General features: G+C 37.3%; 1 protein-coding gene across 40 annotated transcripts in view; it reads right to left on the minus strand.

Annotated features, from left to right (window-relative positions):
- The window catches only part of PTPRD (protein tyrosine phosphatase receptor type D), a 2,474,579-nt gene that overhangs the window by 73,144 nt on the left and 2,375,330 nt on the right, over positions 1-26,105 (minus strand). For all 40 annotated transcript variants that reach the window (XM_060410987.1, XM_060410960.1, XM_060410965.1 and 37 more), the window contains one exon: positions 8,216-8,339. In XM_060410987.1, the coding sequence (XP_060266970.1) occupies positions 8,216-8,339 (124 nt within the window). The remainder of the gene's footprint in view (positions 1-8,215; positions 8,340-26,105) is intronic.

The raw sequence follows: 26,105 nt of genomic DNA on the forward strand, positions 1-26,105 counted from the left end.
ACAGGGTAATATCTGCAGAAGTCTCCCTGGATATGACTGCAGTTTGGCCAATGACCCTCCGTGTTTCTACCAAATGCAGGGCGATTCTTTTTAGAAGTGTGCCTTTATGTGGGTACTGCAGCTCGTCACCACTGTTGAGTTATGGAGGAATGGATACTTTCAGAGAGCCTGTAAACCCAGCCTTCACTCTCCCAGTGTGTTCTCCTTTCTTTGGTTTTCTATACCTTGGCACTGCTGAGGAGGCTGGGTCATGAGAGTGCCTACAGAGAAGGATTCCAAGATTAGACGCGTATTGGGGACTTCTCAGCATTGTGGTGGAAGGGACTCATTTCTAGTTAGGGGACACTTTGCCCTGAAATAAAGCAGCATTTGGGCCACTGCAGTATGCCTGTTCAGCTAAGTCACAGAGTTTTGGTCAACTTAGCTTATATTAATACACATATACATATATGAAAGTTGCTCAGTTGTGTTCAACTCTTTGCGACCCCAAGGACTATACAGTCCATGAAATTCTCCAGGCCAGAATACTGGAGTGGCTAGCCTTTCCCTTCTGCAGGGGATCTTCCCGACCCAGGAATCAAACTGGGGTCTCCTGCATTGCAGGTGGATTCTTTACCAAGTGAGCTACAATTATTGTAGGGTTTTATTTCACAATGAAGTAGGTAAAATCAAATGCAGAGTATCAGCAGGGGTTCTGTCTGTACGATACTCAAAGCGCCCGTCTCCTCATCTACATCCTTATATATGAGCCGCACTATCATAACATCCTTACCCAACACCCCTGTGAGAGTTTCAAATGAGTCAATTAATTTGAAACGTCTAAAATACACATTGGATACTGTCTATTCTTATGATCGATGTGATCAACAAAAATGAAATAAACCTACTCATTTCTGAATACTATAGTGACAAAAAGAAACTGCAAATCTGGAAGGCCTCTTTCCTATTCTTATGTTAAAAAAAATAATGGAGTGGACAAAAATAGTCATTTTTAAACTTTCCAGTCATGTACAACCTGTGCCTATATTCTAAAAACAGAGCCATACCACAGATGACATAGGTCTCTCTGCAGCGTTAGAGTAATGGAGTGTAGCTTCATTAGCACAACCTGCATAGATGTACCATACAAATGAAAAGAAAATCCCAATAACTGAGCAAAGACAATGGAGATAAAAATAAACTCAGAGCTTTCTGATTTACTCTTCAATTAGCTTCCTGGGACCAAAAGTAAAGGAAAAAACCAACACAACCGACCATGCCTTAAAAATGTTTTTTCTCCTTTCTAGGTAAGAAGCACCACAGGGGCAGGCTGAGGTAGGTGCTGGGAATAACAGATCCCCACACACTTGCTCTGCTGCTCAAAGGAGAGAGATGCCATTTAAATAGCTCTAATTAGTCTTTACGAAGGCTGCAAGCACCTTGTGAAATTGTTCCAAGTTTCCAGAGGTTAAATCCCATCTAGCTTTCAACTGAAGACAAATTAAGCTATAGAAATTTGACTGTGCACTGTTCCTCAAAAAGAAAGATGTCTTTATTTATTAAAAAAAAGGATCACTCTGCAATAAAAGGATTAAATTTTGTCATGCTTGTAAATAATTAACTTGAAAACAGAAAGACTGAAAATGTTAAAGAAATGGAGCTAACTCAGTGATTGATGTTCTAAACAATGTGAGAAAAATGAACTCAACCAATATGGGGTGAGACTAGACATGTTTTTGTGTGTGAGTGTGTGTGTTTTGAGATGAGGCATAGTTTCTAACCAACTTCCTTCAGTGGTGTAAGCAGAATCTCAAGAGCGAAATAAAACAAACCCAGGTGCCCACAGATTAGTCATTAGTGTCTGGGGTATGGGAGGAGAGGAGTGAGGAAGAGAGAGAGAGAATGAACCAGGAGAGAGGAAAAGGAATCATATTAACTGAGTTGATGTGGGAAATATCACATGACAGCTATTAAAGGAATTCTTGACTGAGGAAAATGATTTTAATTCTTTAATGTAGGTACTTCATATGGAACATTTATAGTCAGTATAATTAAACACTTATTAGAAAATTTTGGATAGATTGCAGCTATTGATTTTCTTGTGTTTGTTTTTAGTTGTTTTTACTTATTGAAAATATATACGGTTACTAGATATGGCCTGTAGAAAAAAAAAAAAGGGTAACCCCAGCATGGGTAAGATATGTAACTGGAGAACGTTACCACGTGCTGACAGCTGTTTGAATGAATCAGTAGACATTTGCCATTTAACACTGTACAGAGGAGGCTGAGATAGGGCTTAAATGTAGAGCACAAGTGTGGTGGCAAACGGCAATCAACAGTACAGGGGAGTATCAGTAGTTTCTTCTCTTTTACTTTTTAAATTTAGATTTATTGTAGGAGCAGTGATTCTGAGAGCTGTTCTCTCATTTTAAAGGTGCTAAACTGCCCATCTCACAAATAATCAAGTTGTTGTAACATCATCTATTTTCTTTACAGTTGGAATTTTTTTTTTGAGTTGTCCCTATCATGCAAATCAAACAGCAGATAATATATTTTGGATTTCCATTTAAAAGAACACATTCTTCCCCTTGTTGAAATCTGTAATGCTATTATAGATCTGGTTTTCATTTATCAAGCACCAATGTTTTCTTTTGCTTCAGAGAGTGCTGCAAATATATGCAGGTTTTTCATTTGGATACTATTAATTTTTCCATCGATCATAAACAAAAGATATTCCATCTGTGGATAAAAGGATCTATCGATAGTAGTAATAAAATTCACAACAGTAATGATATTTCCCAGTATTTACTAGGCATTTTCTTTTTGCCAAACACTCATTGAAAGGCTTTATATGCATTAATTCATTAATTCTCCTAATAATTCTAGGAGGCAGGCATTATTATTAGTAATTCTATTGCACAAATGAGGAAACCAAGGCACAGTAACTTATCCAAACAAGTTTTTCAGAAGCAAAAAGTGCCTGGGATACTTTAATAGGAACGAAGTTCTTGAGAAATACACACAGGCCCTTGTAGGAAGGTACCCATTACAGAGATGAAGTGAATAATGATGAATGAATGGTTTGAAACTAAATATATTCCCCAAAACAAGGAAAAAATAAAACAAACCCATATTTTACTAAGCTGCTTTTATCAGATTACAAACACTAGTGTTAAAAATGAGTATAGCATGAAGTGCTTTATTCTTTGTCATTTCTAACTCAGATAAAACCATTTAAACCTGGTTTTGTAGGAGAGACACATACAAGCCAATAATTCTATTTGGGTAAACCCTCTGGATTAAATGTGCTCCCCTCCCCACTCAAAAGAGCTAATAATTTCTTAATGTCCAAGATTTAATACTTATCTATGATCTTTGGATTTAGAATCAACCTTCATAATTTTTCGGAAGAGCAGGGACAATCGTATACGTTCTCATTTTAGGTAGAACCAGACGATAGACACTAAGCGCTCCCTAAATTGAAGAATACATTTGCAAAGAGACTGTGTGTCTATGATCTCTATGAAATTAGTATACAGATGTGTGTAGGTGCCTTTTGTTTGCAAGTGGAATTTGAAATGTTCATCACATTTGAAGAAGGAATCAGCTCCCCCCAAAGGGTTAACTGAAGTAAATGACATGCCCAAGGTCACATAGCTGCTAAAACTGGGATTTAGTTTCCAGTCTTCAGTCTTATTTCTTTTTCTTCTTAAGATACCTCCAAAAATATAGTAATACTAAACAAACAAAAAATCCACCTGAAAGCCTTTTATAAGTTGCTTATTCTTTGGAAAAATTCACTTTAGCTTAAGTCTAAGAACACAACTGAAGAACTCTGGCTCCAAGATTTCTACCATAAGTGTTTCAAAATATATATTTCAAAATTCCTAGACAGTTTTCCCAGTCAAAGGACAGTTTTTGAGTTAGGCTGACATGTAAAGGCTCCATTATCATGATTCAAAAGTGGCTATAGTCCCAAGTTGCCTTTTGGAGAGAATAGCCATCTTGAGTCCAGTCGACTCATGTGTGACAATTTTGGCTCTGCCAGTTACTAGCTAATGCCTATAACAAAATTACTTGACTTGAAAAAGTTTAACAGTTTCCTCATCTCTTAATTTTGTATGATAATGACTAGCTTTTGAGGTTGTTCTACACTATCAATAAAATCTATACGTGATTTTATATACTATATATGAAATCTAAAACATGATGCCCAAAAGATGGTAAATATCAAGACAGTTATGTCTATCATAATGTCTTGTCTTTGTTGTTTAACTTAAAAGGAGCATTTTCAATTTTGCTCTTGACACAGGCCTGGACAATGACTTAAAAAAAAATTCCATGTCAACATGGCTTTAAAGTGAAATGCTAATTATAATCCTACTAATAGAAATGTAGTACTGGCAGCAGTGAAGAATCATAGTTTAGGAAAAAAAAAAAACCTTTTTATTCTGGACTGTGATTGATAGTTACATACAAGGCATTACAATAAATAATCGGCCTCTAATTGATACTCCTGAACTTACAAGAAGTTTAAGATACATAAGAAGATATTTGAGCTAAGAAGATCACCCGTTAGGGACAGATGTAACATTCTGCAGCTGTAGGAGTCTGATGCATCCAGGTCACTGATGATTCCCTATTTTATGTTATAGCCTCAGGAAAGTTAGACCATAAAAAGAGAAAAGAAATACTAAAATGTGAACTTTGTGTTAATACGAGATGATAAAATGGACTATTTTAGTCAGAAAGGCAAGGCCGGGTGTTCTCATCCATGCTAAGTTACTTAGTTAAGTCACATCCTGTATCAGCAGGAAAGCAGGGTGAGTGATGTGGGCCTATGGAAGCCTTGATCGAGGAATCAGAAGAATTCAATTCAAATGTAAGCTGTATTAGTTGTTCATCTTTTGCACTGAGACTCAGGGCTGATTCTCTGTTTGAGCTTCAGTTTTCTCATCTCTAAACATGGATACCAATAACACATTTATACTGTTGCTTCATCAGACTGTTATGAGTATGGTAAATAAGATAGTTGATGTGAAAACTACATAGAGCTAACTCTTAGAGAACTCAAAAGTGAAAGACATTAGCACTGTGAAAACTGATACTCAGAGAGGTCAAGGTGACATAACGAGTTAGTGAAAGAGTTGTGACCCAAACCAGATTTCCTCGCTCTTTACATTTTGGTTTGGTCCCTTGCTCTTTTCCTACTTTAAAGAAATCGTACTTTCCAGACAAGTTTGGAGTCTATAAGATTAAGCATATTATTATATATTACATTATGCACATATAAATATTAATTTCCATTTAGTCTTTTTTGACAATATTTTAAGTCACTGAAGTAAGTCCTATCATATCTCTCTTTCAGGAATTATTATTTTCTCTTAAGTACTGCCTAAACATGTTGGGATGCCAAGAGGAACTGCACTGGTCAGAAATTCAATTGTGTTTTCATACTGCTTACCATCTAATTCAATAATTGTGAGCATTTTGTAATTAGGACTCTCTTAAATTTATTTTGCATTTTTCCCAGCACACATAATTGTAATTTGGAAATATACATCATGAAATGTCAGTATTTTCAAGGAGTTCAGTAAGCACATCAGTGCCCATACACAATTCCTTATTCTTTTAAGTTTTTCCCTTGTCATCTCTCAATGGAAGAATGTTAAAAGTTTTGCTTTATTAAACCAAGATAAAGAGAATACAAGTCACTGTGACAACTCCCAGTTTTTTCTTTAATGTCATCAGATCACTCTGCAAAGTAATACAAAGACAGTGATCAGAAACACTGAGAGAACAACAAATGGGTCCCATATAAAACACTCAACCACAGTCATGTAAGTTATCACCATGGGTGGAACCCAAAACAAGCACATTAAATTTTATAAATTGTACGTGAAGTCACATAGCATTTTAATATAGTCTAAAAATCTGGCTGTGAGCTATCAAAGATCCCTTTACAGGAGAAGCCTCAGTTACTGCTTCTATGGTTCCAGATGCTGGCATTTTTTCTGTGCTTAAGACATAGGATGATTGCTTTTCCCCTTAAATATCTGCTGGCTGGGGCTTAGTCTAAGATAAAACTCTGTTCATGTTTGTAATCTAGATTAAGCTCTCTGTATAGCCCATAAACTTCAATTAAATGCTTCTAACCTTTTGCGTAACACTTAAAATTGAAAAAAACTTTTGGTTTCTAGGTCAGCTCTAGATTTAGGGTGTATTTGTGGACACAAAACTACAAAAAGGCACATTTTAGTCTGATTCAAGTGCTTTGGATCTTATACTGTAAAAATAGCATGGGAATGAAATGTACATAGTTTCCAACTATTATAATAAAGGTACAAGGAGGAATATTCTTTGTCCTTTGACGTACTTTACTGTTATGATGGTGGAAAATAACAGGTTAAGGAAAATAATGACATAGCAGACAAAAAAAGCATAGGGAAGTGGTAGTATTGAGTGACCTAATTCTGAGTGGTTCGAAACAATGCTTCAGGGCAACAAAGGGAGCTTGACAAGTTCTCCAGCCAAGATCATGCCAAATGGGTTCTCTGTTTCTATTCATTTATTTTATTTTATTTTTATCATTTACCTTGCTTCACTGATGACAAAAAAGATTTTTCTCCTCTATGTGTGACTTGGTTTAGTTTCTATTTACCATGAAGATAATTTAGGAGACATGAGACAAGAAATTGCTGCTGTTGTTTTTTACATTTTAAAATGGGAAGTAAAGTGTAAGCCCTACATGGTAATCATCCGCATATACCATTCACAGTTTCTAACCAGGACCTCAAAAGAGGCAGCTACCAATGTGACGCTATCCTGCTTGAACTAGCATTGGTGAAACTTTGATGAAAGTGATCTTTTTTTTCAGTATGAAAACAGGTTAACCCCTGAACAACTAGTATCTTTAACTCCCACAAAAAGATTTATTATTTATTATTTTGTTTTGTTAGAACATTTTACAACATCAAAGTAAAATCAATTGTGACAATTTTACAAACTATATCTATGTCACATAATACCATTTTGAGAAAAGGGGACTGAGGTATGGACTTGCTCAAATGCTGAAAGATATAATAGTTCTTGTTCTAAAACTCAGATTTAACGTGCTGTTGCCTTTGGTGCTGACTTGGAAAGTCTTTAAGCAGAGACTCATTTTCAGATTAAATTTGGATACTAGGGAGGCAGGTAGGACTTGGTCAGGGTTATGAGATAAAGTGGTGGCCATCATAGATTTTGGAAGCAGAAAACAGGGAAAGATACTTGAACAACTATAGGTGAAAATATTTCAGTTGTACTGTTCTAGAAAAGGACTGGGTCTAAAGCTGGTATTATTTAATGTTTTATAAAACATCTGGAAGAGAGGAAGCAGTGAACTTTTAAGTATGAAAAAGCCACAATGCTCTCTGGCATACCAGTGAGGATGAATGTGGTATGTGGTAGTTGGTGGTCCACGTTAGCTGTTATGACAGAGGGAAGGATTTAAGTGACATTGTAAACTACTTTTTAAGAAAAGCAATCCAATGCAGTGCTTCAGCCAAAAAGACTAACAAAATGCTGAGTGTTGAACACGAGCTCTTAGGTACTTTTTAATATGCCATGTGAGAAGGATTTATTATTGGAAAGAGATGAATGGATAATACTCTCATGAATCTTCAGAGCAGCTAGGTATATTTGAGGACTAATCCTCATCTTCTAGGAGCAATCCTTCCTTCTGGGATAAAATCCTTAGTACAACTGATTACCAAGCAGTCCACAAATAGATGAGTCAGACATTTCTAATGCGCTTTGTTTTTATTAATCACCACATCACCGATTCCTAAACTTTTGATTGCCCTTAGTGATTATCCAGATTTATATGCAAACAAGCTTCTCACCATTTTTAAGTTACAGTCTATGGGCATCTTCTGATAATCACCTGTTCATTCATAACCATCAGGAAGCATCAGTGAAACAGGCAAACTCAATTTGCTTCTCTTATATGAACATGAACCAAATGATCAACCTTTCATCCAGGGTGGAAGCAAGAAGGTATTGAAGGATGCCCTGTGTCAAGAATACTGTGTGCTCCAGTACTGGTATATTTGTATGAAAAAAGTGAGAATAAGCAGTGCCTAATTCTTAAGTAACTATATTCATATATGACTGAACACCTAGTTAAAACTGTATTTTCATGCACACATTTAAAGCCATGGAAATAAAGGTATAAATATCATCTGCATTTCCTTACCTTCTATTGCTGATAGGAGAACTCGGGAATGATCATAAGCAATTACGTTTGCATATCTATTCTTTGGTTTGTTTACTTCCAAGTTTGAATGCTCCCATGTGAACTGCTGGCCAGGGTCAATCGACTTTAAAAGAAAAACACACATACACAAAATCAATACTGAATAATGTCAGATTATAGGCATTTATCACAAGTAACAAACGTGATTTAAAAAGAAAATTTTGAAGTCACACTTCCTCAAGATGATCCTAGCTGTGAAGCTGAACACTGATATAACCAGCATAAGATGAAGTGATTAGTCATTGAAAAAACAGTGATAGTCACCAACATTGATTCAAATGGGGGAAAAAATCAATATAGATGTTCTGTTAATAGTGAAAAGGCAGTTGTGTTTTTTTTAAACTTTTCAATTTTCTTCTCTGTTGCTGTAGTTTACAGGCTATCTTGGTTCAATATTCCTTCCAGTTCTGTGAACATTAGTTTATCCTGATTCTTTTTCCTGTTCTTTCCTTTCTGGACCTAACCTCACTCTTTACGGTGACAGAACATTCACTGGATTCACTGGGCACAAACTTCTTTCACCTGCAGGTTTATATCTTGATGGCGACTTAGAATTTTGTCTGCGTCTCTGTAACATACTATGACCATCGTCACAAGGCCATTTGTACAGTTAAAACAGGCAGGAGTAACAGTAAGAAGGAAAGTCAGTTAAACCTAATAATCATCTTAGAAAACTCATTTATAATCTAATACAGATAGGATCTAATCAGTTTTTAACTTATCATTATATGTTATGATGTTTATAAAGTTTGCTCTTTATTCATTTTAAACTTATTTTTTTCTGATTTTTAATGCCTTTCCTGATGCCTTAATTCAACCAAAGTTGTTCTATAAAATATATCTTGCATAGCTATAAAATGATATATAAATTTCTTTTATACAGAACCATTATTTTGAGACTGAATTCAGGCTTTGATTATAAAATACTGGGAAACTTTTTAATGTCCTGCAGTGTTATAGAAATGAAAGTATTTTTTGTTTCATCATTGCATATTGACACTTTTTTAAGATATAATTTCATGGTATACAGAAACATGAGTTTAGTAATTATAGAAACATGATTTTAAATGACCAAAATCAAGTTTTTGGAACTAATGATATAGTAGGTTTATATTCCCAAGATGAAATTCTTTAAAAAGCAAAAACACTTTGCTAAATTCATAGAATTTTTAACAGTTATTTTCGATACTGGATATTTTCCATGCTTTTATGTTGATATCTACAACTTGAAAGTAAAATATATCCAACAGCTGTTATAATATTAAGGATGTACACATTTTGTATATGATGGATAGAGTTTAGCACAATAATAAACTCACAAGTGTAAAGAGTAAAGCCTATTAACAGTCATGGATAGCCTCTAAACATACAGAAATTCTCAGCAGTATAGACTGCAGCCTCTAATTTACTACAGATTATAAGACCCCTTTTCCTTTCTTAGCCTGTGCTAATCTGTATATAAACTAGTTAATCACTGAACAGTATTCAGCAAAATAATTATCCATGTCTTAAAAGTCTAAAGAATAAAGTGATTAGCGGTCCCTCTAGTTTGTTTTTCCAGAGAACCTCATTATCTTCCCTGCAGAATGTACTCCTTTCCGAGTACGCTGTGAGCTAAGTGGAGTTGAAGCATTCAGATGTCCCAACCCTGTGCCTTCTCCATACAAAATAGCTCCATTTATTAATTTTAATTTTAAAATCTTTAATTCTTACATGTGTTCCCAAACATGAACCCCCCTCCCACCTCCCTCCCCATAACATAAAAAACTAAAAAAAAAAAAAATTAAAAAAAAAAAAAACTTCAGGGTTTAAATAAATATTAGATCAATTCCCTGAAAAAAAAAAAAAAAAGTAGCTCCATTTAGTGACCAAGCCCTGTCTTAAAAACTTATCAACTCCATCCCAAGTCTATATCATTCCCTAAATTACAGCCCTTCAGTAGCTGATGTCTTCTCTAAACTCTCACTCTAATCCATTCTTCATACTGAAGCAGACATTCTAAACCACAGCTCTGAATAGGTTAGGACCATGTTTAAAACTCTCTACAGACTCTGGGTGGCCTTTGGCTAAAACTCTGAAGTCCTTTAGCCACCATCCTACCTAGACACGTTTAGTCATCTTTGTATCTACAAAGATGGCTCAATAAATGGTTCAACAATTTTAAAAAAATGTTGCTGAGAAAAGTTCATAAAGAGAAATCATAGAGTAATTCTTTCTTATAGCATGGGTGTTAGAGAACAGACTTTGGAGACCGCAATGTGCAATGTATTAATTAGTTTAATACTTTAATATTCATTATCATATGACTTAGTAATTAAGAATGTGATCATGAAAGTACAACTACCACTGATATTCCACTTTACACTGATGAGCATTACTGAGTACGTAAGCTTTTTAAACAGTACTCTCCAAATATTCCACAAAGTTCTTAAACTCATTGATACACAGACATTCCTTTGGTGGAAGACATTACTCCCTTTGATGGCCTTGTTACTCAGATTATGGTCATTCATATGTGTAAATGGCATGCATTTAATTAGACCAGTGAAAATGCATCTATCAACTCAGAGACATTGTGAATTCATGGTCATTTCCACTCTTGCCACATATTTTCAGCCCTCAACATGATTTATTTGATACTTACATAGTCAGTTAAGTCAGTTCAGTCACTGAGTCATGTCCGACTCTTTGCAACCCCACGGACTACAGCATGGGAGGCCTCCCTGTCCATCACCAAATCCCGGAGCTTATTCAAACTCATGTCCATCGAGCTGGGGATGCCATCCAACCATCTCATCCTCTGTCATCCCACCATCTCATCCTCTGTCGTCCCCTTCTTCTCCTACCTTCAATCTTTACCAGTAGAGGGTCTTCTCAAATCAATCAGTTCTTCGCATCAGGTAGCCAAAGTATTGGAATTTCAGCTTTAACATCACTCCTTCCAATGAATATTCAAGACTTGATTTCCTTTAGGATGGACTAGTTGGATCTCTTTGCAGTCCAAGAGACTCTCAAGAGCCTTCTCCTACACCACAGTTCAAAAGCATCAATTCTTCGGTGCTCAGCTTTCTTTATGGCCCAACTCTCACATCCATACATGACTACTGGAAAAACCACAGCTTTGACTAGATGGACCTTTATTGGCAAAGTAATGTCTCTGCTTTTTAATATGCTGTCTATGTTGGTCATAACTTTCCTTCCAAGGAGCAAGCATCTTTTAATTTCATGACTGCAGTCACCATCTACAGTGATTTTGGAGCCCAAGAAAATAAAGTCTCTCACTGTTTCTTGTTTCCCCATCTATTTGCCCTGAAGGGATGGGACCGGATGCCATGATCTTAGTTTTCTGAATGTTGAGTTTTAAGCCAGCTTTTTCACTCTCCTCTTTCATTTTCATCAAGAGGCTCTTTAATTCTTCTTCACTTTCTGCCATTAATGGTGGTGTCATCTGCATATCTGAGGTTATTGATATTTCTCCAGGAAATCTTGATTCCAGCTTGTGCTTCATCCAGCCTGGCATATTGCATGATGTACTCTGCATAGAAGTTAAATAAGCAGGATGACAATATACAGCCTTGACATACTCCTTTTCCCAGTTTGAAACCAGTTTGTTGTCCATGAGACTCTCTCTTGTTTGTTCCATGTTCATTTCTAACTGTTGCTTCTTGACCTGCACACAGATTTCTCAGGAGGCAGGTCAGGTGGTCTGGTATTCCCATCTCTTGAAGAATTTTCCAGTTTGTAGTGATCCACACAGTCAAAGGCTTTGTAAAGTTTACAACTTGGTAACGGAAAGATAAGTTGTATATCATGTATGTTAATATATTTAGGCTTAAAGTGAGACCCATGAGGTGAAGACTTGTAGGCAACAGGATAATGATAGTAATACCTACCAGGTGATTATGCTTTTCCATGCAGTATCCTGTTTAAATTTCACAAGTTTTAATAGGTTTAGTATTTTTTGTTGTTGTTATGAAGATAAGGAAATGGAAGCAAAGAAAGACTAATTCAATCAGTTTTACTGAGGGACTTCTCTGAGGCAGGCGTTTTGGTTGTTAACTAATTTGGTCACATGGTGAAATTCCATATATTAACCCTGTAACCCAGGTTTGGGTGATTTCAAAATCCACTGATGATTAACAGCTGGTAATTCCTAATCCATGGCACCACTTCACTATCTAGAAAGCTACTGCAAAGTAAAGAAGCCCATCCTTTATTTTATCAGTCCAAATATTTCTTCTAACTGATCATCCTGCGTGTATGACCAGGCCACTCAAGATGTCTGTTCTCTTGCTCTCTGTATATTCCCTGATCCACCAATGCCTGCTTATCTACCCCTATTCAGAGTCTGACCTTCTACACGCTTGCCCCAGGCCACAGCCAGTGATTGTTCTAATCTTCAGATCAGAGCATCTCCACCTGATGGCTTATCAGAGAGAAGGTTAGGGGCATGCCCCTCGGCTAGTTTCCCTGGCAACCTGAAGTCAGTTCACCTGTAACTAGTTACCATCCCCTCCCCCATCGTGAAGGCTGCTGCCATGTTCTGCCCATTACTGTCTGCCATCTGCAGTCAGTGGGGTGTTGCTCCAGGACCCTGCTTCAGACATGTAAGTCCCCCCATTCATTAAACCATTGATGTCTCTGTTGCCAACTCTGGGCTCTTTCTTCAGTCTTGAGACTGGGCAAGCACAGGTCTGGCGGCCCTGCAGGGTGAAGCCCAACAACTAACTGGTAGAGTGACCAGGAGACTGTGGAAACTCCTGTGAGTACCGGGATGCCGGGAAGGAAGGCCTGGGAATGGGAAGCTGTGGGCCCACCTTCTGATATGTGGGCCTGGAACTTGCAGATGGTCCCGGGGTGGCTGTCCACTAATGGGAAGCCTGAAAGTTGCAGGGGTGATTCTGGGGTGGCCGTCCACCTGTCTGTGGGGCCCTGTGGTAGCTGTTGTTGATGAACAGGGGCCACCAAGAGAGTACAGGAACTCATGGACACCCCAAGGCTGTTGGGGAGATGCTGGGTCCTATTACAGTGGGATAAAAATGGCGGGTGGCTGCGGGCTGGCTATTGTTTTTTTTTGTGCTCAGAAAGTCTAGGAGGCTGAGCTAACAGCCTAGTAGAAGGTTAACTTTAAGTGTTGATTTGAGTTCCTCTCAAAAGTGAGCCATGTGAATGTGAGTGAATGATACCTATTATTGTCTATTACTGCTATTTATTTAAAGTGAACTGGTTACTTAGAAACCAAAAAACAAAATAAAAAAATCCCTGAAAATGTCCACAGTGGGATTCTATTGACATTATAAACTGGTTTTTGTGTATGTGGTAAGAGGAAGTTAGCTTTCTAGAAGGAATTGGTATTTCTCTTCTTTTTCCTTTGATATTAAGTAATGGACCTGGGTTCAAAGGAACTTTAATCATCTGATCTCTGAGAGTGAAGAAAAAATAAAAGTAAAGAGGCCTTTTTAAACTCTGGCTGGAAACCTGTGAAATCTGTTTCTATATAGATATATATCTGTGTATACCTTAGAAATGGGCCTCTGCCTCTAAAGGGCATGGTCAGGACTGGTTTGTGGATGAGCTATTTAACTGGACTAAGAGAAATTAAGTGTGTATATAAATTCATTGATATCTCTGTTGTTGACTCTGGGCTTTCTCTTTGGTGTTGAAGTGGGGCGAGTACAGGCCTTGTAGGCAAGTGCAGGGTGCAGCCCCACAGTGTCATTCTGGGGCAATTACATAAGAGATCAAGTTTTAAAAATGAGGCTGGCTTCACATGGATGATAAAGCAGATGGGATGCGGCTTACATTTATACTCATTTTACACGGATCAAACAAACATTGATTAAATAATGCTGACTTGTCTTTGTGCAACACACACTCATCCATCTGTATCTGTCTGTCTGACTGAACATTTAGCAATACACAGCCTAGGTCATTATTCTGGAGCTTGTCAGGATGCCTAGAGCAGTAAACTCAGTAAAAAAGCATAACTACTGGAAGTAGATGAAGTATAAGAAAAGATTTTATACTAAAAAAATTAGGAAAATAACATTTCAATTATCCATGTTAATAAAGCAAATATATCATGGATGAATAGGACTCTAATATTCAAAACCCAATGTTCAGGCTCTCCTTAGTGCTAAATGATGACACCATTGTTTTGTTTCTTTGTTTTCTGGCTTCTCTTGTTGAGATCTTACCAAGGAAGAATGAAATGGCCAAGTGGACAAGGAGCAACACAGGTCTTAAGTGATACCCGAGTTATATCTTGGCTAATCCATCATGACCACACACCTACCTTCTATAAAATTAGGCTGAGGTCTCCCTAATATTATTCAAAACAATCTGAAATAAGCACCCTTGTTCCTAATGTTCCTAATGGATCTGGTCATTTCTTGCTGTATTTAGATTTATTTCCTGAGTGTTTGGTTTTGATTTTCAGATATTTCCACTTATCCTTCTGTGTCTGTTTATCCAGACATTGAGTGGGATCCACCTCCTTCTTTGTACTCAATCCAAAATTCTACCCTCTTGAACCAAAATCTTGACCAGGTCATCGTCATCCTCCCCTAAGAGTTTTGCAAGTTGGAAAAGAAGAAAGGTTGATGTATTCAACCCAAAGCTGATTAATGGGATTTTAAATAATTTGTATGAATGTGGACATTACATTGTCACAGAATTTATAAACAACAATGCTATTTCATAATATTTACTTTTGTTTCTCCAATCAGTATGACTCTTCAAGGTGTGCTGGATGAACCCTATGTGGTATCTAAAACTTTACCAAGATGCCAAACCATTCTGCACTACCTCCCTATCTGCACACTTGGTACATTACATAGGCCCCTTCAGACATGTAAGTCCTCCATCCATTAAACCACTGATGTCTCTGTTGCTGACTCTGGGCTCTTTCTTTGGTCGTGAGGCTGGGCAAGCACAGATCTGGCAGGCCTGCCAGGTGCAGCCCAACAACTGGCAGAGAGAGCAGGATACCTAGGAAACTCCTGTGAGTGTCAGGACGCTCAACAGTTTTTGAGGATCTCAGTAGATTTTGGCTGAATCACTCTAATGCTAACAGAAGATGGCTAGCCACCTTCAACTCAATGGCTTAACCATACCGAGAAAAAGTGACAAAATAAAAGGAAGATCTCCTTGTAGCTTAGAGACGGGAAAACACCAACTAAACACTTGCTAATATCAAATACTTTGAATCTATGCAGTCTTTAACTTGATGGTCTGAAAGTTCTAACTTTTTTCTTTAATCAACTGTAACTTTGCCTTAAAATAGGTAAGAGAAATATATATGTAAGTGGAGATAAAAGCTACCTTTAACTTACGGATTTACCATTCTTCCCTGTGTTCTTGATGAAAAGTTAGAATTAAAATACATAAGTATTTTGTACTGTAACTAACACTTACGGAATGGAACATCTAGTTTTCATTTACATTTTTTTGTGCTTTACCTATCTCCCATCATTTTATCTTCACAAAGACTCTGGAAATAGTTATCATCATTATCACAGTTCTGTTGATGAGAAAACTAAGGTATAGAGAAGTTAAATTACTTTCTCAGTTTCAGACAGCTACTAGGGAAGGAACTTAGATTTGGTGCCAAGGTATTCTGCACCCTGCCCTCATTTGAGTGACTAGCCACCATGATATGTGTCCTGGCCAAGCTGGAAAGGGCTCTGGACTGCTTCACACATGCCTATCAACTGTTTTCCTGAAACACAATGGGCAGTCTAGGAACAAAAGTTTCTGTAGTGCTTCTGATCTGTATTTATAATTTTAAATTAAAAAAAAAAGAAAGTGCTCATAAATTTGCCAATCAGATTACAGTCATTGAGTAAAATTACATCTTGATATGAGAATGACCTTTTTTGACAAAGCTGAAGTCATTTTACAGCAAAGCTCTTAACTATGGTTTAAAATTTCAACTTCTCTATCCAGAAGAAAAATATAATTCACATGTGCAGAATACCATACAAGTTGCTTTGTGTTTCCTTTCTCATTCCACCAAGAGAAAACCTCAAAATATTCCCTTTAGAAACTCAAAAGAGAAACCACAAAAAAGATACATCCTGTTTTTTTAACTTTTGAAACTAACAACATTTAATTATATAGAACTAAAAAAACAGCTACTTGACTAGCCAAACTATGGGTCAGACTAAGTATCCTTTATACAGGGAGATGAACTTTCATTGACCTTAACCTTCAGAAAAATACTATCTTTCCACATAGTTCCCCATCAATAGGTTCATTTGGTCTTCACCGTGGTTTGCCCCCAGATATTCTCAAGTTTTTATTTATTTATTTATTGAGGTTTAGAAGAAGAATCTGCCATTGACTATATATTTTTGCAATGAAGCCTTTTTATTTTATTTTTTTTAATATACTCTTTGGGGCATGTCTTTCTTTTTTAAACTTGAAATATAGTTGATTTAAAATGTGTCAGGTATATATCAAAGTGATTCAGTTATACATAGGTATATTCTTTTTCCAGATTCAGTTTTCTATTCAGTTTCTGTTTTGTAAGGAAGTTCCTTTGTATCATATGTTAGATTCCACATATAAATGATGTCATATTTGTCTTTGTCTAACTCACTTTATTTAGTATGATAACTTCTAGGTCTACACGTGATGCTGCAAATGGCATTATTACATTCTCATTTTTATGGCTGAGTAGTATTCACATCATCTTTATCCATTTATCTGTTGATGAACATTTAGGTTGCATCCATGTCTTGGCTATTGTAAATAGTGCCATTATGGACACTGGGGTGCAGGTGTCTTTTCAAAGTAGGTTTTCTCCCAGATATATGCCCAGTAGTGGGATTGCTGTATCATATAGCAGCTCTTTTTTTTTTTTTTTTTAAGAAATTTCTATACTGCTGTATACCAACTTACATTCCTATCAACAGTGTAGGGGAGTTCCCTTTTTTCCACGCCCTCTCCAGCATGTATTATTTGTAGGCTTTTTAATGATATGGCCATTCTGATCAGTGTGAGGTGATACTGCATTTTAGTTTAGATTTGTATTTGTCTAATAATGCCAAGCATCTTTTCACCTTGGCCATATGTATGTCTTCTTTGGAGAAATGTCCATTTGGTCTTCTGCTCATTTTTCTATTGGGTTGATTATTGTTGCTATGGAGTTGTATGAACTGTTGTGTATTTTGGAAATTAAATCCTTATTGGTTGCAGGACTTACAAATTTCGTCTCCCAGTCCATAGGCTGTCTTTCCATTTTGTTTATGGTTTCCTTTGCTGGGCCAAAGATGACAAGTTTGATTAGGTCCCATTTGTTTATTTTTATTTCTATTGCTTTGGGACACTGAACAAAGAAAATATTGCCAAGATTTATCTTAGAATGTTTTGATTATGTTCTCTTTTAGGAGTTTTATCATGTCGTGTCTTTTGTGTATGATGTCAGGGTATGTTCTAACTTCACTGATTTATGTGCAGCTGTCCAGCTTTCCCAATACCACTTGCTGAAGAGACTCTTTTTCCCATTGACTCTTCTCTCCTTCTTTGCTGAAATTTAATTGACTATAGGTGTGTGATTTATTTCTGATTTCTCTATTCCTCCATTGACCACCTGTCATTTGTGAGCTGATACCACCATTTTGGTTATTGTAGCTTTGTAGTACTCTTTTAAGTCTGGCAGGATTATGCCCTCAACTTTGTTCTTTTCCCTCAGGACTGCTTTGGTAATTCTGGATATTTTATGGTTCCATATAAATCTTAGAATTATTTATTCTAGCTCTGTGATAAATGTCGTGGGTAATTTGGTAGGGATCATACTAAATCTGTAGATTGCTTTGGGTAGTATGACCATTATAACAATATTTATTCTTCCAATCCAACAGCATGGTATATTTTTCCATTTCTTTGAGTCAGTTAATTTCCTTTATCAGTGTTTATAGTTCTCAGTATATAAGCCTTTTATCTCTTTGGTCAGGATTATTCCTAAGTATTTTGTTTTTTAAAAGGGATCTTTAACTTTCCCTTTCTGATATTTCATTGCTAATGTAAAGAAATGTAGCCAATTTCTGTATGTTATTCTTATATCCTGCTACCTTGCTAAGTCTGTTTATCAATTCCAGTATTTTTTGTGTTGAGGTTTTAGGATTTTCTACACATATTATCCTACTGTCAACATATAATGACAAGTTTACCTCCTCCCTTCCAACTTGGATACCTACTATTTCTTTTCCTTGTCTGATCACTGTGGTTAGAACTGTCAATACTATGTTGAATAAAAATGGGAAGAGTGGGCATCCTTGTCTTGTTCTGGATTATAGCAGAAAGGTTTTAAGTTTTTCACCATTGAGTACTATGTTAGATGTAGGTTTGTTGTAAATAGCTTCTATTGTGTTAGAATATGCTCCCTCTATTACCACTTTGGTGAGAGTTTTATCATGAATGAATGTTGCATTTTATCAAATGCTTTTTCTGCATCTACTGAAATGATTATGTGGTTTTGTGTTTAATTGAAGTTGTGTATCCTATTGCTTGATTTATGTATGTTGAACCATCCCTGTGATCCTAGGATGACTCCAACTTGATCATGGTATATGATCTTTTTCATGTGTTGTTGGTTTCAGTTTGTTGATAATTTGTTGAGATTTTTTTTTTTTTTTTGCATCTATATTCACCAGAAAGATTAGTCAATAACTTTGTCTTTTGGTAGTATCTTTGCCTGGTTTTGGTATCGAGTGGGGTGATGATGGCTTCATAGAATGACTTTGGGAGTGTTCCCTCCTCTCCACTCATTTGGAAGAGTTTGAGAAGGATAAGTATAAGTTCTTTGTCTGTTGGATACAACTCCTTATTGAAGCCATCTAGTCCTGGACTTCTGTTTGCTGATATTTTTTTGAATTATAGATTCTATTTCGCTTCTAGTGATAAGTTTTTTCAAACTATCTTTCCTCTTGATTCAGTTTTAGGTGGGCTGTATATTTCTAGAAACTTGTCCAGTCTAGCTTGTCCAATTGGTATTTAATTGCTCATGGTTTTCTCTTATGGTTTTTGTGATTCTATGTCATTGGTTATTATTCCTCCTCTTTCATTTCTTATTTTTGCTTATTTGGGTCCTCCTTCTTTTCTTCTTATTGAGTCTAGACAGAGATTTGTTGATTTTGTTTAACCTTTCAAATAGTTCTTGATTTTATTTTTTTCCCATTAAAAAAAACATTTATTTATTTTCTCTCTGATCTTTATCGTTTCCTTCCTTCTGCTGACTTTAGGTTGTTTGTTATTTTTTTCTAATTTTTTTTGGTGGTAGGGCAGTTTTTTTTGGGGGGGGGGGTGCAGTTTGCTGTAGCTGTGAACTTCCCCCTAAGGATTGCTTCTGCTGCCTCCCATAGAGTCTGTCTTGTGTTTTCACTGCCATCTGTCTCAAGATATATATTTTTAATTTCCTCTTTTTCATCATTGACCCACTTTTTTTTGTTTCCTTTAGTAGAGTATTGTTCAGTCTCTATGTAATCATTTTTTTTTCTCCTTTTTCTGTGGTTAATTTCTAGTTTCATGCCACTTTGGTCAGAAGATATTTGAAATAATTTCTAAAATTTGTTGTGGCTTATTTTGTGTCCTACTATATGGTCTCTCCTAGAGAATGTTCCATGTCCACTTGAAAATAATATGTATTTTCTTTATACTTTTTTGGATGAAGTGTCCTGAAAATATCAATTATGTCAAACTGCTCTATTGTGTTATTTAGGGCCTCTGTTGTCCAGTGGACACGGAATGTTCTCTAGGAGAGACCACATACTAGGACACAAAGTCAGTTCAATCATCTGTGTCTGACTGCGACACCATGAACTGTAGCACACTAGGCTTCTCTGTCCATCACAAACCCCCAAAGTCTGCTCAAACTCATGTCCATTGAGTCAGTGATGCCATCCAACCATCTCATCCTGTTATCCCCTTCTCCTGCCTTCAACTTTCCCAGCATCAGGGTCTTTTCCAGTGAGTTGGTTCTTTGCATGACATGACCAAAGTATTAGAGCTTCAGCTTCAGCATTAGTTGTTCCAATCAGTTTAGGATTGATTCATTTAGGATGGACTGGTTTGATCTCTTGCAGTCCAAGGGACTCTCAAGAGTCTTGTTCAATACCACAGTTCAAAAACATCAACTCTTCGGCGCTCATCTTTCTTTGTGGTCCAACTCTCACATCAATACATGGCTACTGCAAAAACCATAGCTTTGACTAGATGGACCTTTGTTGGTAAAGTAATGTCTCTGCTTTTTAATATGCTGTCTAGGTTTGCCATACTTCTCTCCACAAGTGCAAGTGTCTGCTAATTTCATGGCTGTAGTCACCATCTACAGTGATTTTGGAAACCAAGTAAAGAAAGGCCGTCACTGTTTCCATTGCTTCCCCCTCTATTTGGCATGGAGTGATGGGACCAGATGGCATGATCTTCATTTTTTGAATGTTGACATTTTAGCCCACTTTGTCACTCTTCTCTTTCATCAAGAGACACTTTAGTTCCTGTTTGCTTTCTGCCATTAAGGTGGTGTCATATGACTATTTGAGGTTATTGATTTTTCTCCTGGCAGTCTTGATTCCAGCTTGTGCTTTATCCAGCCTGGCGTTTCACATGATGTACTCTGCATATAAGTTAAATAAGCAGGGTGACCATATACAGCCTCAACGTACTCCTTTCCCAATTTGGAACCAATCTGTTGTTCCATGTCCAGTTCTAACTGTTCCTTTTTGACCTGCATACAGATTTCTCAGGAGACAGGGAAGGTGGTCTGGTATTCCCATCTCTTTCAGAATTTTCCATAGTTTGTTGTGGTCCACAGTCAAATGCTTTGGCATAGGCAATAAAACAGAAGAAGATGTTTTTATGATCTCTCTTGCTTTTTTGTATGATCCAACGGATGTTGGCAATTTGATCTCCAGTTCCTCTTCCTTTTCTAAAATCCAGCTTGAACATCTGGAAGTTCTTGGTTCATGTACTGTTGAAGCCTAGCTTGGAGAATTTTAAGCATCTCTTGTGGCTCAGCTGGTAAAGAATCTACCTGCAATGTGGGAGACCTGGGTTTGACCCTTGGATTGGGGAGATCCCCTGGAGAAGGGAAAGGCTAACCCCTCCAGTATTCTGGCCTGGAGAATTCCTTGGACTGTACAGTCCATGGGGTTGCAAAGAGTCGGACATGACTGAGCGTCTTTTACTTTCTCTCTCTTCGGCTAGTGCGTGAGATGAATGCAACTGTGTGGTAGTTTGAATATTTGGGGCATTGCCTTTCTTTGGGATTGGAATGAAAACTGACCTTTTACGGTCCAAAACTCCAGTCAATGGCTGAGTTTTCCAAATTTCCTGGCATATTGAGTGCAGCACTTTCACAGCATCATCTTTTAGGATTTGAAATAGATCAACTGGAATTCCATCACCTCCACTTTCTTTGTTTGTAGTGATGCTTCCTAAGGCCCACTTGACGTCACACTCCAGTATGTCTGGCTCCGCATTAGTGATCACCCCATCATGGTTATATGAATCATAAAGATCTTTTTTTGTGTAGTCCTGTGTATTCTTGCCACCTTTTCTGTCTTCTGCTTCTGTTAGGTCCATACCATTTCTGTCCTTTATTGTGCCTATTTTTGCATGAAATGTTCCCTTGATATCTTTAATTTTCTTGAAGAGATCTCTAGTCTTTCCCATTTTATTGTTTTCCTTCATTTCTTTGCATTGATCACTGAGGAAGGCTTTTTTTTTTTTTTTAATCTCTCCTTGCTATTCTTTGGAATTCTGCGTTCAGATGTGTATATCTTTTCTTTTCTCCACTGCCTTTAGCTTCTCTTCTTTTCTCAGTTATTGCTAAGAGCTTCTCAGACAACCATTTTGCCTTTTTGCATTTCATTTTTTTGGGGATGGTCTTGATCACTCCCTCCTATACAATGTTATGAACCTCCATCCATAGTTTTTCAGGCACTCTATCAGATCTAATACCTTGAATCTACCTATCACTTCCACTGTATAACTGTAAGGGAGTTTTTTAGGTCACACTGGAATGGTATAGTGGTTTTCCCTACTTTTTTCAATTTAAATCTGAATTTGGCAATAAGGAGTTCATGATCTGAGCCACAGTCAGCTCCCAGTCTTATTTTTGCTGACTATAAAGAGCTTCTCCATCCTTGGTTGCAACAAATATAATCAATCTGATTTCAGTATTGACCATCTGGTGATGTCCATGTGTAGAGTTATCTCTTGTGTGTTAGAAGAGGATGTTTGCTATGACCAGTGCATTCCCTTGGCAAAATTCTGTTAGCCTTTGTTAGCCACAACAAGTTTACGGTAGAAATTATTTAAAACATTTTTTCTGGCCACAGTGGCATAAAACTAGAAATCAACCACAGAGAAAGGAGCAATAATAATGATTACATAGAGACTGAACAACATGCTAGTAAAAAACAAAAATATTACATCAATGATGAAAAAGAGGAAATTAAAAAATGTCTTGAGATAAATGACAGACCGATTTTCTGCCTGGATGATATGTCCATTGATGGAGGGTTAATATCTGCCGGTATAACCGCATTCCTGCCAATTTCTTATCTACTTAGACGCTCCTGTATTGGATGCTTATATGTTAATGAATGTAATATCCTCTTCTTGTATTGATCCTGCTATCAATATACAGTGTCCTTCTTTATCTTTTTTTTATGGCCTTCGTTTTAAAGTCTATTTTGTCTGATAGGAATATTGTCACCTTTGCTTTTTTGTCATTTCCATTTGCATAAAATGTCTTTTTCTTTCTATCCCCTCACTTTAAATCTATGTTTGTTCTTCGCCCTAAAGTGGTCTTGTAAATAGCATATTATAGGCTCTTGTTTTATTATTCAAACTGCCACTCTGTCTTTCGACTGGAGCATTTCACCCATTGACATTTAAGGACCACAAGGACTGTAGCCAGCCAGGCTCTTCTGTCCATGGGATTTCCCAGGGAAGAATACTGGAGTGGGTTGCTTTTTCCAGGGGATCTTCCTAACACAGGGATCTAACCTGTGTCTCCTACATTGCAAGTGGTTCTTTAGTGCTGAGCCACCAGGGAAGCCCACTTGTTCCATTATCCCCAAAACAAGGTTTATTATTGTTGACTTACAGAAATTTTTCAAGACATAAAGTTCTTGTCAATATTTAACAATAACATACCAGGAAAGTCCAGAACACTTGAATCGATACACTAAGTCACCCATTTACACCACTAGGAAAGATCAGTGACGGGAATTTTTTCTCTTTTGCCTCTTTATTAAGAATCCTGAGAAAGTCGATCAGGAAAAAACAAAAACCAAAACGAATCAGGCAAGATATCACTACAAGTAAAATAATTTAGAAATTCACTAAGTCATTTTAAATGAGATTTAACCATGAGAGAAAAACTAGAAGTCAACATCCCCAAGTATTTTAAAGGGCAGATAGTTAGTACCTTACATTTTGAGCTTAGGAATAAAATGGCAACAAATATCTGGGGGTCAAGTCCTAAGAAGTCACTTCATGCTTAAGTATTTCAAATCATGATGCCATTGAGTGAAATTGTGTCTGGTTTGTTTGTAAGTACTTTTACTGGACTTTGTGAAATTGTCCAGAATGTACTCTTAACTTTAAAAGGACAAAAAAAATGTGCTTCACTGTTTATATGTCTGGAATCACCCATCCTAATCATATACAAGCTTATTTACTGAGGAACTACAAGTTTATGTTTTGTCCCACAAGATCTGTTCCTATTTAATGTAGATTTAAAATCTCTTACTGCCTTAACACAGTCCTGCATAGATCAGGCTGTGTGTCTAACACCCATTGTGTGTACCCAGAGTGGCCATTCATTCCAATTGTAATCACTGTAATCATGGTAGCCTCTATTCCTTCTCTCGTGGATACTGGACATCTTTCTCCACATCAAGTCCTGATGGAAAGTAACACCTGTGCTGTTTCTTGGAGATACTGTCCCCGGTCTCAGATTTCACAAATCCCTGGGAATTTGTTGAAGGCTGTGATTCTTGTCCAATGGTTTCAAGTGGAAAAGTCCTAAAGGCCAAATCTTTGCTAGCTAAGTCTCTGGAATGCAATGATGCAATGCAAATTTTCCCCAACCTTCTTTGTTTTTCCATACTGTAGCCCCCTCTCTATGGGCTTCCCTGATAGCTCAGCTGGTAAACAATCTTCCTGCAATGCAGAAGATCCCCGGTCAATTCCTGGGTTGGGAAGATGTGCTGGAGAAGGGACAGGCTACCCACTCCAGTATTCTTGGGCTTCCCTTGTGGCTCAGCCGGTAAAGAATCCACCTGCAATGTGGAAGACCTAGATTGGGAACATCCCCTGAAGGGAAAGGCTATCCACTTCAGTATTCTGGCCTGGAGGATTCCATGGATACTCTATGTAGCCCTCTCTCTAAGGGCAGGATATCTATATACTCTGGATTTTGAGTGTTTAAATCAGTAACAGTATCTGCCCTTTTTTTTTTAAATAGTGAATATCAGGATGTTTTCTACTTGATTCTCCAATTAGGTTCCAATATTCTACTTCTTGTGGCTAGAGGGGACCCCTGCTGAATGTTCTAATTGCTTTAACAGGTTTTCCAGTTAATTTATATTTCTTATTTTTTTTCCCTTTCCTTTTGTGATTAGGTGATGTTCTTTTTTGTTATACTGGTGTTCTCTTCTCTTTGGTTTTTGTGAACATATTGTCTATTTATAGTTTGTGGTTACTGTGGTTTTTCAAGCATGTTAACCCATTATTACATTTATTTGCTTTAGAGCGGTAGTCATATGAACTCAAACACATTCTTTAAAAATAAAGAAGGAGAAGGCAATGGCAACCCACTCCAGTACTCTTGCCTGGAAAATCCCATGGACGGAGGAACCTGGGTGGCTTCAGTCCATGGGGTCAAACAGAGACGGACACGACTGAAGCGACTTAGCAGCAGCAGCAGCAGCATGCAGTTACAAGCATAATGTAGATGGATCCTAAACTACATATCATGTGTAATTCATAAATGAGATAGTGCTTACATAAAGAAATAATCCTCTTAAGTGTAGAATTAATGGACTTTTAGATACACAGATGACACCACACTTATGGCAGAAGTGAAGAGGAACTAAAAAGCCTCTCGCTGAAAGTGAGAGAGGAGAGTGAAAAAGTTGGCTTAAAGAAAACTAAGATCATGGCACCTGGTCCCATCACTTCATGGGAACTAGACGGGGAAACAGTGGAAACAATGTCAGGCTTTATTTTTGGGGTCTCCAAAATCACTGCAGATGGTGATTGCAGCCATGAAATTAAAAGATGCTTACTCCTTGGAAGGAAAGTTATGACCAACCTAGATAGCATATTCAAAAGCAGAGACATTACTTTGCCAACAAAGGTCCATCTAGTCAAGGCTATGGTTTTTCCAGTGGTCACATATAGATACGAAAATTGGACTGTGAAGAAAGCTGAGCACCGAAGATTTGATGCTTTTGAACTGTGCTGTTGGAGAAGACACCTGAGAGTCCCTTGGACTGCAAGGAGATCCAACCAGTCCATTCTAAAGGAGATTAGTGCTGGGTGTTCATTGGAAGGAATGATGCTAAAGCTGAAACTCCAGTACTTTGGCCATGTCAAGTGAAGGACTGATTCATTAGAAAAGACTCTGATGCTGGGAAGGATTGGGGGCAGGAGGAGAAGGGGACAACAGAGGATGAGATGGCTGGTTGGCATCACCGACTCAATGGACATGAGTTTGGGTGAACTCCGGGAGTTCGTGATGGACAGGGAGGGCTGGTGTGCTGTGATTCATGGGATTGCAAAGAGTCGGACACAACTGAGCGACTGAACTGAA

This window comes from Ovis aries, chromosome 2 (genome assembly GCF_016772045.2).
Source record: "Ovis aries strain OAR_USU_Benz2616 breed Rambouillet chromosome 2, ARS-UI_Ramb_v3.0, whole genome shotgun sequence".
Taxonomy (NCBI): domain Eukaryota; kingdom Metazoa; phylum Chordata; class Mammalia; order Artiodactyla; family Bovidae; genus Ovis; species Ovis aries.